The 16,535-nt window shown below is 37.8% G+C and overlaps 1 protein-coding gene across 9 annotated transcripts in view; it reads left to right on the forward strand.

The window, feature by feature from the left end:
- Positions 1-16,535, forward strand: part of ZNF644 (zinc finger protein 644) — a 64,315-nt gene that overhangs the window by 46,023 nt on the left and 1,757 nt on the right. For 4 of the 9 annotated variants that reach the window (XM_082227721.1, XM_082227726.1, XM_082227722.1 and 1 more), the window contains 3 exons: positions 1,750-1,872; positions 11,532-11,634; positions 12,786-14,469. In XM_082227721.1, the coding sequence (XP_082083847.1) occupies positions 1,750-1,872; positions 11,532-11,634; positions 12,786-12,978 (419 nt within the window). In that variant the 3' untranslated portion in view covers positions 12,979-14,469. Of the gene's footprint in view, positions 1-1,749; positions 1,873-4,016; positions 4,215-11,531; positions 11,635-12,785; positions 14,470-14,544; positions 16,161-16,194; positions 16,364-16,535 lie in introns of those variants that run through there. The other 5 variants (XM_082227724.1, XM_082227727.1, XR_014220992.1 and 2 more) reach the window with 4 other exon arrangements.

Here is a 16,535-nt window from a genome sequence, read left to right on the forward strand (position 1 = left end):
CTAGTTTGAGTGAACGATTTATGTAAACTGCTCTGCAATGAAAGTGCTTGATCTTGTCTTATACCCTTTTATCGTTTTGCTGGTACTTAAAATTATTACAGTGTGGTTGATAAAAGTCTTGTTCACTGAGCATTACTTGATTTGCAGACCCATGTGATCGACCTGTTGCTGTGTAGTACCGCTATGGACTGTAGGTAAAGGACTGAATGTTAATATTGCCATATAAAAACCCTGGATAAGTGAGGGTTTTTTCATGGGGAAGCATTCATATATTTGAATCTATCTGCAGTCTGAAGTTCCTTAACTACAACAGGTACAGCACATGAGGCCACTAATTCTGTCTTCTACTTTTGTCTGGTTAGGCACTCTGTCTTCACACCAAATTTTGCCTTAGGTGACCATGGTCATAGATCATGGGGACTGAAAATATCAGTTAACTATATATATATATATAGAGAGAGAGAGAGAGAGAGAGAGAAACTTTAAGATCGGAGCTCCCCCAATAAAGTTTATTTCTTGGACAATCTTCACATAAACTTGGAAGATGATGTTCAACTACAGCTTGTTAAATTTGGAAGTAATGTGCTACTTAATGTTAGGTAGCCTGCCTTCTAGGTTTCACTAAAAAAAGCTGCTTGCATAATACTAATAGTTACATGAACAGAGCCCTTAAGCTAATTGTGGTTAACATAGCATTTGACAATTAACTCACTCTCCTACTTCAGTTATTTAAACTTTCATAATTTTAAGTCTGGTTTTTTAAATATTTTCTCAAGTATATTATGAAACCCAGTTTTAGTGTATATTGCAGTAAATCTAAACTTTGGTTTTTTCATGTGTTGGAAGCAGCCCAGAGTGGCAGAGGCAACCCAACCAGAGGGGGGCATATAAATCTTCTTCTTATTATTATTACCTGACAGGATTCTTGTTTTGATAAAAAAGCTTTCAAATAAATGAAAAACCTTTTCACAATTTGTTGAATGTGTTGTCTAAGACAATATATTTCTGAGGACAGTGAAATTTTTGTGCCTCTATGAAAGTAAAGTTGAGAAGAAACCATTTTTATTGGTTTCTTTGTCTGAAACAGTGTAGTATGGTTTGACTGTGTGTTCTTTCCTGCGATGTTTGTTGATCATTTATTTAGCACAAAGATTTTAGCAAAAACTACAAATCATTAACTTTCATTATTGATTGCGCATTCAGAGTAATGAAGATAAAATGCACCAAATAAAATGTTTTGTCTAACAGCTGTGCAGTGGTGTGTTTTACCACCTTTTCCTCCCAGCCTTCATCAGCAACCTAATTTAGTATTGAGCCTTTTACAGTCTTGTGGGTAAAACACTTTAATTACCACTTTGTCAACTAGACTTTATAATTCTCTTTATTGGGAACATTAGAAGCCTTGAAACTTCTTAACAAAACTGTGCTATTCAAATTGCAGAATTGTATCTTGGGTTTAGGAAATAATCTGTGCAATGTGAAGATAAGCAGGAAAGTGATAATTCAAAGAAGCTTAGGAATTCAAATCATGCCTTCCATTTTTTTTGTACAAAATAGCATGTTTCATGCTAAATGTCACATGCAGAAGTAATCGCCATGAGCTTGGCTCTTTCTAGTATATGAAATAATTACTTTGATGATGTAGTGAACCTGCGTAAAAGCAACTTTTAATACAGAATTTTCCAAAACGCTTTTGAGAGTTTCACTTTTAAAGAGAGAACTGGATTATAGTTTTCTTTTGAATGATAGGTATGCCTGTGAAGCTTAGAACGTGTGCGCATTGCAATACGGCGTTTACAAGTGCTGTTAGCCTGTCCAACCATTTGCGCGCTTATGCACGAAAGAAGAGTGCTGGACTTTTGACTGGGACAGGTATGTTTGTTACAGATGTAAAATCAAGTCTGTCTGTATACGTTTTCCTCATCAGACTTGACAGATTCATATGCTAATTCAGTTGACATTTAAAATTTTCTGAAACAGAAGTTGAATTTGAGAAACAGAACTTTTAGCAACTTGTAAACTTACGTTGCTAATGTCCATTTTTTTTCCATGCCTGGTTTTTATTTTCATTGGTTCATTTTAGATCCAGCATTATTTTCATGTGTGCAAACAGTTGAGAGCGGAATGCCTTTTTGTTTTCTGGCTAAATGCAAAAGGAGCTGCTTTTATAAATGAGGGAGATGTTCACCAATTATTTGTTAGGTGAATTGAGAACAAGCTCGGATAAACATAGACAATTACATGTGGTACAATTTTCAGCACATCATGTTCAACAAAAGCTACTCTTATTTTCTCCCATATATTTATTATCAGTTACTTTTTTTTTACTTTGGTCTTCCACAAAATGAAATAGTAACAACAAAGTGCTGCTGTGCTTTGTGTATCCATTTGGTGCTTTATACTGCACTTGGATTTTGACAGTGATGGGACTTTTATATAAATCAGATCCACCCAACGGCAGTAGTCTTCAACTGATGGGCCCTGACCCACTATTGAGTCACAGTCTGATCTAAGGTGGATTGCAGCCACAATGCAAATACTTAAGAAATGGGTCCCACAAATGCATGAGGGTTCTCAAATTGAAAATGCTGAAGAAGACCGCTGGTCCAAACAAAAGGAGATGTTATCAGACTACTTGTAGGGTAGTCAAACTTTCAGTGTATAAACAGTCCCCTCCTTTCAAGTTCAGGTGCCAAAGGCCAGCATAATTTAAGAAAAATTATTACTATTTCCATTCAACGGCCAACCAAACTAGTGTTCTAATCTGTCTCCTAGCTTTCAAGGTTCCTGAGTTGTCATGGCTATAAAGTTGTGATCCTTAAGTGTGATAAAGGAAGCGTGCTCTCCTTTCCTAACTCATAACCGAGCTATGTTGGGACTGCCATTGTCCGTGGTTAGCACAAACCAGGGCTCATTTTATACTGGAATTTGAAATCGGGTGTGAAGCTGGCTTTCAATTCCTGGCCAAAAGCAAACCCTAGATCGTGCTCACCGCAACCAATGTCTGCACCAATATGACTTCCATTAAGGCTGCTATAGTGAAATGGAGTGCTTAAGAGTTGGGGCTGGGCATTCTCAGTCCATGATCTGTTCCTGCTCCCTTCATGGGGTGGTAACATTACATTGGCTTAGGCTCCGAGGTGGCTTATAAAAACACTGTAAATGATCAAGCACTTAATCATAAACTGTCTAGTTCTTAGAAGTATGATAGGTTCTTAATATCAGGCTTGTGTTATTGTAAATGTCATACTTTGCCATAACACTTGCAAATGGATACACATTCAAAATGAATTGGAATACTTTTAATTTATTGCTTAGTTTCATAGGTTTAATTGTGTAATTACCCTCTGGCAACACTGAAGGGGTGGAATGTTAATACATAAATAGCCTGCAACATTTCCATACAGATGTTTAATTTATCTGCAAACCTGGAGACTGCAATGGATATTGTCACAATTTTTTATGCTTTGCAAATCATAAACTGCTGTCTCCTAACTCTTATGTGTGTGATCTGGAAATAAATCCCTTTCAGTTGTAGACTGTGCCTGGCTATATAGTATTGTCAATTCAAGTTAAGAATTCTACTACCAATTTTCCTATGAGAATTTGAGAGCAAAATCCTGGTGTTTGTCTTCAGTTTGACACCACTTCTTTAAATTTCATTGTTTCCTCTTATTTCTGTTAGCAGTTTCCCTAGATGAGAAAAAGCTGCATTTTAGGGAAAGAAAATATGTTAAATGGTTACTCTTCTGTGACAAAAATATAATGCCCCTGTGTTCAAAGGTCATGTTAATTGCTGTACTATGTAATTATTTTTCTTCATTTCAGCTTAATTTTAATACCTAGGACTAGTATTTTTCGTAGTGTTACATATTTTTGAAGGAAATGCCATGGCCATAAATTCCTTTGAGCATTTTTCAGTTTTGTGCCCTAGTTGCATAATTGTATGCATAAATGACCTTTATTTTTATATGTGACAATTGCTATGGGACCTTTTGTATTTTACTTTTGAATAGGAGAAAAACTATCAACTATCAAACTCACTGAAGCTGAAAGGAGTGTTTTTCCCAGGGCTACATGAGCTTCTGGTCAAGACATTGGCATTTTTCACTACTCTGCCTTTGTTTATTTAATGACTTGTGGAGAACAGGAGCATGTCCTTTCCTCTAATGGTCAATTGAGCCCAGTGATTAGATACAGATGCTACCATGAAAAGGGTAAGATTTAGGATAGTGATGGTCATTGTCAGCCTGGAACATTGCATTCTCCCTGACCAAACTGCTTAGGGATTAGTTCCAGGACATCCCTGGTATCATTAGATCGCTCTACCCTTAACTGTCAGTTGCAACTTGAGTCTGGTCTGGGACACCCCAGGTTTTTTTTAACAAAATTTATATACCGCTTGATGGTAAATAAGCAGTTTACAATGAAGAGTGAATACTCTTTATCTTCTTAATAATCCCTATTGTATTTAGTCTGTGAATTTCAAGGTGTATAAAAAGACATGGTTTTAAAAGTAATTTAAAAAAATAAATCAGATATAGTAAGTTTCAATTATAACAAGGTACACTTTTAAAATGAAGTCTTAATTTCATGCAAATATATGTCTTAAAACTGAATTTATATAATTTGAGAGGCTAGTCATCACAAGATTTAGTACTACTATTTACATAATGCTTATATTATGTCTTGATATTTGATGTCAGAGACTAGAAGGTCATCATAGGCTCTAGAATCCAGGTAATGCTACTCTGTTTCGCACCAGGATTATCCACTGAGCACACATAATCTACTTCTATCTAATGCTTTAGCTCCCTAAACTCTGCAATATGTTCAGTTCCAATAGACAGCCTTTGATTCATGAGTCTACCAGTTAAATGAAATGCACGTTCTTACTGCTTTCCATCTCGTAGAGAAACTGTGTTTTCATTCTATTATTATTATTATTATTATTATTATTGTTGTTGTTGTTGTTGTTGTTGTTGTTGTTGTTGTTGTTGTGTTATTATTGTTGTTGTTATTAATTAAATTTGTCCAAGGATTACAGGGCGGTTTACAATCCAGAAATGCACAACCTAGTAACAAACAAAAACAGTATATAGATTATAGATTATTTAATTAGCTGAAGACCTAGAAGAAGAGGAATTGTGTTTTCCTAGTGCCTAAAGATATGTAACGAAGGGGCCAGGCGAGCCTCCCTGGGGAGAACATTCCACAAACAGGGAGCCACCATAGAAAAGGCCTATTCTAGTGTGGCCGCTCTCTGGACCTCTTGCGGAGAAGGCATATGAAGAAAGGCCTCCTATGATGATCACAGGGTCCGGGTCAATTCATATGCGGAGAGCTGCTCCTTGAGGTTGAACCATGTTGTGGTCGTAAGCCACAAACAGGGAGCCACTGCAGAAAAGGCCTGTTCTCATGTTGCCACCCTCCAGACCTCTCATGGAGAAGGCACACAAAGAAGGGCCTCAGATGATGATCACAGGGTCCAGGTAGGCTCATATGGACAGAGACAGTCCTTGAGCTATTGTGCTCCTGAGCCATTTAAGGCTTTGTGGATCAAAACCAGCATTTTGAATAGGGCCCCAAAACTAACAGGCAGGGAAGTTGGCTCAGGGTTGGCATTATATGCTCAAACTGACTTGCCCCAATGAGCAACCTGACCACTGAATTCTGCTCCAGCTGAAGTTTCCAAACTGTCTTTAGATTCTATAGCACAAAAGACAGGTGGGTTGTATGGCCTAAGATAAGATAAAATAGTAAGGCCGAAATGTTAAGCTTATTTAAAGTTCTGATCAGGACTATCCTAAACTGAGGTGGGTCACCTCAGATGGTAACACCAAAGTTAATAACTTTATATTTTGGAAGGGATTTGGATTCCCTGCCCCTATCACCAAAATGTATTGGGCTGTTTCTAGTTCTAACTGCATTTGCAAGGCATTATGAATCCCAAATAATTTTGGTTGATTTTACCTTTTTTTTTTACTTTCTTTTATGCATGTTGAAGTGGGTTGATCAGATCTGTGGTACAGTATTACAGCATACTTTGTGGCTGGATTTTTAAATATTTCCCCCCAAAAAATTATTTTGGTTTTGTTGGTGATAACGTATTACACTGATATTTTGAGAATTATTTTCTGAAGTCATTAGAAATCATTTAGAATCAAAATGCGTGTAAGTTTATTCTTTTATTTTTTGTAATCTTTCATTTATTTCCAGTTAGTGTAAGATGTGTAATCTGGTTGTGTGGGAAAACTAGAAGAAAAAGCAGAAGCTCTTGCAATGGGCGTCCGCTGGTTGAGCTGGTTAGAGGAATCCTGCCCTAAATGGACATGTATTCTCTTCTTTGAGTTTATTAGCATTAAGAAAATGTGATGTTAGCTGAAATTTTTGTTTCACATACAACAGTTCTTGTGACCACCATGACACCACAATGCGTAGTGTAAATGTGTTGTCAGGTGTGTCATTTAAACTTGTCTCAGCACTGTCACAATTCCTGCCCTACAACTTCAATGATTATTTATTTGTACTATACCATCACTGTAGGGTAACTTGCAGAGCTTTACAAAAAGAGAGAGTTTCCTGACCTCCTGAAGCTTACAGTTTGAATACAAGTCATAGAATTGTAGAGTTGGAAGGGTCCAGGAGGGTCATCTAGTCCAACCCCCTGCAGTGCAGGAATCTTTTGCCCAACATGGGGTTCGAACCCATCACCCTGAGATTAAGAGTCTCATGCTATACTGATTGAGCCTCAGACAAGGGGAGGCTGAACATACATTACTGCTTTCAGGGAGTGGGTGGAGCTGTGGTCTAAAGTCGGAAGGTCAAATCCGCGTGATGGAGTGAGCTCCCATTGCTCTGTCCCAGTTCCTGCCAACCTAGCAGTTGAAAAGCACACCATTGCAAGTAGATAAATAGGTACCACTGTGGTGGGAAGGTAAATGGCATTTCTGTGCACTCAGGCTTCCCTCATGGTGTCCCGTTGCACCATAAGCGGTTTAGTCATGCTGGCCACATGAAAGCTGTCTGTGGACAAACACCAGCTCCCTCGGCCTGAAAAGCAAGATGAGTGCCGCCCCATAGTCGCCTTTGACTGGTCTTAACCGTCCAGGGGTCCTTTACCTTTACCTTTTATTGCTTCTCGAAGAAAGATAATAGAATTACACATTAATATGTTTAGTAGATAGATAGATTTTAATGGTTATCAGTAACCTCAACTTGGACGTGACTTCAAAAAGTGTAGAAACATATTTTTCTACTAGACCCCCACCCCACTTTATCGAAGCATGTAGAAGCTTCTGCCCGCTTCCACTCAGGTATATCAGGCCCTTCCTGCTTGGCTCCTGCTAGCTAGGCTGTTGCCACCATGGGAAATATTATTCCAAAAGAAAGCACAGAAGCAGGAAGAGTCACCAAAGTACTGGTGTCAGTTGGGAACTTCATTATTTTTGCATTTGAGAGAGTGCAGTTGAAAAGGAAATTTGTCAGCCAAGTGATGGGCAATATGATCTTTGAATATGAAAACCTCTTCTTAAAAAAGGAGACTTCCCTGACATTTGTCTGCCCTGCAGATGATGATAAATGTTCACTTGAAAAGAAACAAATCATTAGGGTGTTGCTACAACCAAGTGTTAATTCTTGCAGGTTTTGCAACATCCCACATGGACGACCTGCAAGTGTCATGCGCAGGATCTTGCTGTGGAGTCATTTGTTTGTATGTGTCTGTCAGTAAATTGCCACATGCTATGTTGGTCACAGATCATTTGTTGGAAAACTTTCTTTCCACAGTTTCCAATAAACATTACCATAAATTTGATGTTTGCCCGTGAAACATTAGCTGTTTATGTATATGACTGCAGATGGAGAATAAATTTACAGATAACTTCTTGAGGTTGCAGAACTGTTGTGTTGGACACACATGTTAAAGTACAGTAAAAATACAGCATTTAAACTTTCTGTGGCATATTTCTTGGTTATTTTTGTAGGGTTGCCTCCTGCTAGCTAGGGAAGATCATTCCTGTTAACAAATAGTTTAATGTTAATCGGAGTTCAAGTATTATTAGCTAACACATGAAATGCTATGTAAGAAGCTTACAGATTTTATGTTGCTCAGTATTGTTTATTTTTGATAATTGGCTTCCATAAAACTTTGTTGTGAAACAAGCAGCTTTTATCATTCTTGTTAGAATTAATATGGCTCGCTGTCAGCTTTTATCATTCTTGTTAGAATTAATATGGCTCGCTGTCAGTGGTGATCTGGTAACATGCTATATTCTTTTACCATTGGAATTAGCTTTATTTTCTACAAGTTTGGTAGAAAGTGTTTAAATGGTGATTCCTTGGCAAGCTATCATCAGCCTGCCATATTCAGGAATGGCAAGGAGACTTCTCTTGTTTCTCTGAGATCTTTCCCCTGTTGTACTTCGCTGTGTTTCTTGGAGATTCTTCTCCCTTAGTCCAGCATTTACCTTCTATTGCAACTTTGGTGCCTTCCTGGCTCCTTTCTTTTATTGAACTCTGCTTCCTTAGATAATGCTCTAAAAATGAGAGTTGGAAGGTACATCCGGTTCAGTTTCCTGCCAATGCAGGAAACTCTATAGCAGGGGAAGGGAACATCTTGGCCCAGCAGGCCAGAACCTCATCTGGCCCCACCCCCATTGAGTAATTTTGGCTGGCGGTGCTTTGTCCAGATCTTAGGCAAGTCAATTGAAAAATAATGTTTTCTTTTCGGGAGAAAATGCCTTCTTAAAAAAAAAGCTTAGCAATTTTGGAGTGTTTGTAATCAAGACAACACACCTGTCAAAGTCACAGCACAGCACTTCCCAAGGAAGCTGGTTATTGGGAACTTGGGAATTTCAGTGCATGTGGCTTTGCATGTGCATGTGACTCATATCGGTCCTTGGGTAAAGACCAATGGAAGGGGGCACTATTGCCTGGCCAGCAAAATATACAAGTCCAGAGGCAGAGAAGGATAAAGACGAGAAGGCAGAGATGGCATAAAGATTAGTGGAGTTGAGGTGTGCCAAGTGGTCATGAGATGAAGACTCATAGCTTAAGGTAATCCTAGAAGAGGAAGGACATGAAGAAAGCAGCTGGAGGTAGACACTTCTGGAAGAAATGTGCTTAAGGAAGCAGCAAAACAGGCTCCAGCAAACAGGCAGCTTGGAATCTTTAAGATGGTGGTTCTGACTCAAGTGAGAACTTTTTCCTCAGAAAAGCATATTTGCTGTGACTGAACGTTTATCAGGCCAGTGAGAAGCAAAGTGAGAGAAGATATCATTGTAGATGCTGCTCTTGCTTTCTGACTGCTGGCTGGTATAGGGAGGATGGGGAATTAAGTCCTGAATTTAAATATAAGGTTAAATAGGGAAAGGAGATTCCATATTCCATTCCACATTCCATGGCAATTATACCAAGTTTAAATAAGGCATAACATTTGAAGTTGTAACGTTTTATCTTTAATAATATATTAACCTGCAGTTGTTAAATTAATCTAATTTCTGCATATATTAATGCCTGTAATATATTATTTTGTTCTTGTTTAAGCTCTTAGTTGATCAGATCTTATGCCCACGCTTTGTTATCCAGGCTGCTATAAAAAGGTGAAATCGAGGGAGTGGTTATTGTGGTTGCAATGGGTGTTTATCAGCAGGGCTAAGTTAAAGATACATGTATTTTTCCCCACGCTATTCATGGTTGCATTTCTTCTACAGCCTATGTAAGCTTTTCAGTCATTTGGTACGGTTAGTGTGCTGTGACATCTAGAGTTTTTGCCTCCAGGAGGACATTCTAAATCAAAGTCCCAGGACTATTTTAGCTTTCAGTAATCTGTGCAAGAGAAGAGCTAGCTTTAGAGCAAATAGCTGGTGTAATCTCAGACCCCTAGAGCATTTGCTGATGGCAGGTCTAATAATTTGAGAATTGGGACGAGAGGTAGATTTTATTTCCCCCCCTGAAAACTGGTTATCTTGGGAAATCAAATCTAAGAAAATGTGAGGAACTAAGCAATAGTGAGCTTTTCGCTATTCTCGGTCCTGCTGCCCATATAGTGGTCTTTAATTCTTTAGCCTAGTTTTGCCATTTATATATCCAAGACACACATGCAGAGATAGGTGTTATTTGGAACTGTGCCTTCTTCCTTTTTTGCCAATGCTTGTCCTTTAAATAGTAGCCAGAAAATGCTGTTGTGGATGGTATGGCATCTCCAATACCAATACAATTATCATAGTTTCATTCCGAGGAGAGAATTTCCTTGGTGATGCTCAGTGGTTTTTGAGTGCAGCAATGCAATACATTTTCCATTTCTGTATTTTATTATTATTATCTAGGTGACAGGAGGAAACACCTCATCCTATAGTTTGTGGATTTTTGTTTGAAAATGTTATGTTATTTGATTTGAGGTATGGACAAAAGCTTGCTGTTAAATTCTTTAAACTTTACCTTGACTCCCTGGATTCCAGCATATATTCTGATTGTTAGGTTGTAGTAGCTGTCAGATGGAAACTGCAGACTGTCCTGCCTTTTCTCTTCTTCATGCCATAAGTAGCTTAGATGAGGAATTTGGAGGTTATATTATTTTGAGAGCATTTTACTTTACACAGTTTCTGACATTATCCTTCTCTGTAGAAGAGGGTTACATTAATCACAAACTTAAGTAGGTATTTGCAAGTAGAATTCTTGCTTTGTTTCCAGCTCTTTTGTACTGCTGGTACATGTGCTTGGATAAAGCGGCATGCATTCATTTCCCAAAATATCCTAAGTGTTTCATGTTCAATTACATTAGGAACTAAACAGTGCATTCTTGTCAGACTAGGCTTTTCCTTTTGAATTCCCTACATTGCTTTATTTCCTTTTGTACCTCAAAAGAATTCACATCACCCTGACACAAATCAGTAATAATTCTGTAGCACATCTGATTCCAGTACACCTTATTAAAGGGACAATCAGCAAGGGTTGGAGATCCTGATACTCTTCAGCCTTAAGAACTTAAAACCAAAACAAAACCGTTATCATAAGACTCCTTTAGCATACAGAACAGAAAACGTTTCAGTGTAACATATACAAAAGTTCTAGTTATGAAGTTTGTCAAAGCATACTTTATATTTAATCATCGGTCCTTTGAGTTATGGTTGTTGGCTGCATGATGAAAACAAATGATATTGACATTTCAAATGATATTGAAGGCCTCTATATTGATAAAATTTACAAGCAAAGCATGATGCTTGGGTTACCAGTTAGGTAGAATGACTTAGTAGTCTGAAATGTGGTTTGGTCATCAAATATACATGTTTTAAAATTAAACTTAAACTGTAGGTGTCAAGCATGTAAGCTCATTTGTGCATGAAAATGGTGTGCACACTTCAGCTTTATGATGAATTGGAAAGTGCATATTTTCAAGTTACATAATTTAATATGGTATAGAAAATAAGTGAGAATAGAAGTATCCTTTAACATATTTCGGGGGGAGGGAATTATCCAGTAAAGTGCTCAAAACTTATATCTATCTACATGATTTTATTTTCTCTTCATAGCCATAGATTGTAAGCAAAAAAAATCAAGATCAAGATCTGGGAGCAAGAAAAAAATTCTGCCATTACCTCATGGTGCTGATGAAGTTTACATACTCCGGTGCAGGTATATGTGGAACTGCATTGAGTCATTTGGAGTAGCTATAGCTTGTTTCTGATTTGTAGAAATGCATCTTGTATTTGAGTGTCATGTATGTACAAAAATCTAGTGACCTGTGGACCTAATGATGCTGACTATGCATGAGTGTAGCCGGTAGCTAATAAATGAAAGTACTTAACTAACTGACCAGTTGTGTTGCTGATAATTCGAGAAGTCGGTTGAGGGAAATGGGAAGTCATTTGGGGGGAAACTGAGAAAGCCTTATTTTCCTTGATTCCCCCCTCCGCCAGGCCCTCATTACTTCCCTGCATCCCAGCAAATAAGTCACTGCTGATGAAAGTGAATATTAGCAAGGCTTCCCCACGCTCTAGGAATTTAAGGAAGGGTAAGCTAATTTGAGGAGAGGTACAGTTGTACCTTGTTTTGCAACTGGGATCTTTTCCGGAGCCCCGGACGCTAGACGAAAAGGACGCAAAACAAAGCATGTGCGTGGAGCGGTGTGTGCTTCTCCGCATGCATGAAGTGCGATTTAGTGCTTCTGCGCATGTGCGAGCAGCAAACCTGAAAGCAACCCGTTCTAGTATTTCTGGGTTTGCCATGGGCAGTCGTTGAAATGGACGCTCAATGAGGCGGACTCAAAACAAGGTACCACTGTACCACCTAATTAGGACTTTACTTAGGTAATAACTAGCACCTTGAACTGGACCGAGAACCTCACATTAGATTATTTACCTTCCCATTATTATGAGTTGGGACTCACAAAACACTTTGCAGTAGTAGCATATAGCAGTTGGCTTAAAAGATAAGACCATCCCTGCCCTCATGCTTATCGTCTAAAAAACACAACACAAATTGAAGAAAGATGGGGAGGGAAGAAGAAAACCAGACGCGAGTTTTTAATTCACAGTTGTAGTTTTAGAATTATAGGTATAATTTGTGATATAAAGTTGTATGCTTCTGTTTTTTGTATCTAGAGTTACTTATACCTGAGATAAACGATAGCTGAATTAACACCCAGGAAATTTTTTAAATCTATCAGTGATATGCATACTCAGGCTTTGTTTTTCTGTCGTTCTTTTGTGAATCTACTGCACTTAACACAAAGTTCAATTACAATGCTAATGCGCTTTATTTGGATGATTTTAAAAACTCTGCAGGTTTTGTGGTCTGGTGTTTCGGGGGCCCTTGTCTGTTCAAGAAGACTGGATAAAACACCTTCAGCGTCACATTGTCAACGCAAATCTTCCTCGAACTGGGGCTGGCATGGTGGAAGTAACGTCACTGCTTAAAAAACCTGCCTCAATTACTGAAACTTCATTTTCTTTCCTGATGGCGGAAGCAGCTTCATAGAACGTTGGAAACACTTCATATTGCATTGAATGAACATTTTAAATATCTTTGTTAGTTTTTTTAAGGTTAAAATAAATTATCTGTTTATAAAATCTGAAGCCGGAAAATGGGGAGAAGAGTGACAGTTAACATCCAAACAATTGAGTACTTAAAACAGTTACCGTAAGTAGTCTTTATATTTTATATAGGGTGGAAGATGTGTTTTTAAAGTTTACTATGTTTTTTGTCAATTACTGTGTTCACTATTGATACAAGCCCATTACACGTAAGCAGCCGTTTTTAAAATGTTGCACATGGGTACTTAAGATAGGTTTTATGAAATGAAAACATTCTTTACAGTGTTACCAGAATCAATGCTCTGTTTATTAAACAAAAAACCCTTGCTTAGTAAAATATTATATTTTGTTTGTATGTATGTAGTGTTTTGTACAATACCAAGAAATGCTAATGCAATTAACTCAATTTAGGGCATTAAATATCATGTACTTCATAGTTCAAGAGACTGTTCCATTCAAATAGGGCAATTAGTACTACTCTTATCTAGCTGTGTAAGTGTTTTTTTTAATCACACGAGACTCTTTTGTACTAAAAGTAGAGGGAAACTTGTTAAACAAATTTCTAAAAATAATGTACATAGTACTGGAAACTATTTGTGGTAAGGAAATAATATTCTTTACTTCACTTGCATTTCTCACTGACAATAAAATGGTGCATCCATGCTACCTCCAACTTTGTCAGCAGTAATGGTATTTCCCCTTTCCATTTGTTGCATCAAGCACTCACAGTTTTCTTTATTTTTAATCACAATTTTGTTAAGTCTTTCTTTTTATGCCTAGCTTAAGTATGAGTTGCTTACAGGACATTTTTGACATTTTTTGCCACCTCTTTTATTTAATACTGTAGAAATGTACTAAGAAGCATTGCTCACTACATGACTTAGCCTAGACTTTTCATTTTACAATTGTTTAAAGAAATCATAACACCCTTGGACAAAAAAAAAATAAGTTTCTACATATGAAGAGAATGTTTACAATTTGAATTTTAAAACTTGTTTTGGATGTAATTATATGTATGAAAACTGTAACACTATGCTCATGCTAAGGACCTATTTACAGAATTATTGAAATAAATGTGCTGTGAGGATGGAAAAAATATGGTGCAGGTGTCTTGGTCAAAATAAGTATTGGCTGTTCACAAAAATGAAATGTCACGTTTCAACAAATAAGCAAATTCCTCTTTTGAAAACTGGTTCTGTAATGCAAGTAATGTTTCATTTTATTCATGTAGGGTGACTAATACTGTAGTTAAGCCAAGGAAAAGCATTGATATTGTTTTGCGTGTAAATAAAGTTATAAAAGCAGTTGAGATGTGAGGAGTATTTTGGTGGAGAATATACATACCTCACAGCCAGTGAAATTGCTTTCCTCATGGTATATCTCCTTACCAAGAATATATCTCTCTAAATAAAAAGGTTAAAAGAAAACATTAAAATGTCTGTAATGTGAACTATTATTTTACATTATGTGTGGCATACAAAGTTGATTTTTCTCTTTTGATCTTTTGAAGGATCTCAAGCAAAATACCTGTGATGAAAATGTAATATTAGTTCCCAGGTAAAATGCATCTGACTTAAATGTATAGAAACTTCTATAATTTGGCAATGGTTTCAAGAGCAGGCAAGGAAAACCAGTGGAAAATATAGTGCAGGCAAGTCTTTTGTGTGTATGTATAGAGACTGAAGAGATTCATACCAGGATCTCCTTTACTGTACATGGTTGGTATTACTTAACAAAAAAAAGTCTTATGCTTAAGCAAATGGAAACCACAACTGCACCCAGGGAGGGAAATGGTTTTTGCCTCCTCAAAACTGAATTTCCTAATGCAGCCAATCCCAGTTGATCATCGAAGCTGTACTACAAAGCTTGGTCAATCAGCTGACGGTTGGTTGTGCAGGGCTCTCTTCAAGCAGTGACAATCAGCTGGTCATCAGCTGATAGCCAGGGCTTCAATACTGCAGAGGGCTTTGCAGATATGTTGATCAACTGATGGGCTGTTCCACCAAAACGCCTTTGGGCTCAGCCATGACTCTTAACTATAAGGTAGGTGAGTGTGGCTTGGCCAAAATGGCCTCATAGACCCAATGGGGAGGCCTGGTGGATTTAATTAAATCCATGGTCTGGGAGGTCCCTCACCCCTGTTCTCGAAGGGAGTGCTTCATCAAAACTGTATAACATTTGGTGTTTCTTTAGAAATGGCAGAAGTAAAGTTAAAGTGTTCTACCTGCTTATTTGATAGCCTAAAAATCCATAATTCATACTCAATCCTGCAGTGATTCTTGCACTTGAAAGCTTGAGGAATGTCAGACTAAGGTTCATTCTTTACTTTTCAACCATCTGTGGCCCAAAGAAAGAACTGCAGGGAGACTTGCTTTTTGCAGGTCTGAGCAATTAGGAAACCTGTTCTCGCTGACTGCAGACCACCTTTGCTGTGCTCTCCTCAACCATCTCTGTCACATACAAAAAAATATTCCTCCTATTTAGCTGAGAGACTATGACTTGCCAAGTTGTCAAACCAGGTTCTTAACCCAAGACTTCCTAGCCAAAGCCCAACATACTACACAACTGTACACCTTTATCTTGAGCTTTTAATCTAAAGGTGGGTGGTGCAGTATAAAGTTATTGTGTATTGCGGCTGGCCTCTACTTTGTACCTATCATTTTCTTTCTAAGTAGATGGGAAATGTGTGACCCTCCAGATGTTGCTGGACCACAACTCCCATCATCCCTTGCCATAGACCATGCTGGTTGAGACTGATGGGCGTTGGAGTCTAACAACAGCTGGAGACCCATAGGTCCCTCTTCTCAGCCTTTCTGTTTCTTATCTGCAGCTTTGCCACTCTCAATTTACCCATGGTTATTCCCCAACCTCAGTCCTATTCCTATGGACTCACAGCAGACTCAACCTTCGTTTGTTCATTGGAATAAATGTTTTTCTAGAACGGTGACTTAACAAATAATGAGATCTGCCCCCAGCCCAATCCTTTGTGGGGGGCATTGCATGGGCTACACAACAAGGAGTGTCCATATTTGAATTTTTATATAATTGCAGTTGTTCTCTACTTATGAAATGGCTACTTGATATTATTCAAATATTTGAATAAACATACCCAGTGAGTTGAGATGATATGCTGGTAGAGTGATGGATTTATTTCTTTAAGATGCTACATCCTATGGACAAGTCTTCAACAATCATTGCCTTTCTGATCAGTGTCAAACCTAGAGTAATTGTTCCTATTGTAACATCTCTCTTGTGCTGTGGATTTAAAAAGAAGCAAAGACCCAGAGTTCTACAGAACATCACAACATAAAGCATGCATCATAGAGCAGGTATGCATCACTTTAGATACACTATTTGCAGGACCTGAATTATTGATTCCTCAACACTCCAAAGCTTTAAGATGTACAATAGGGCCAACTAATGTTCAATTATATCTTTCGCATTTGCAAAATGCTGTGCTGAAGAAAATGGAAATAAAAGTGGAAACATTATATGCTTCTC

The sequence above is a fragment of the Podarcis vaucheri genome (assembly GCF_965113315.1).
Source record: "Podarcis vaucheri genome assembly, chromosome: 6".
NCBI lineage: Eukaryota > Metazoa > Chordata > Lepidosauria > Squamata > Lacertidae > Podarcis > Podarcis vaucheri.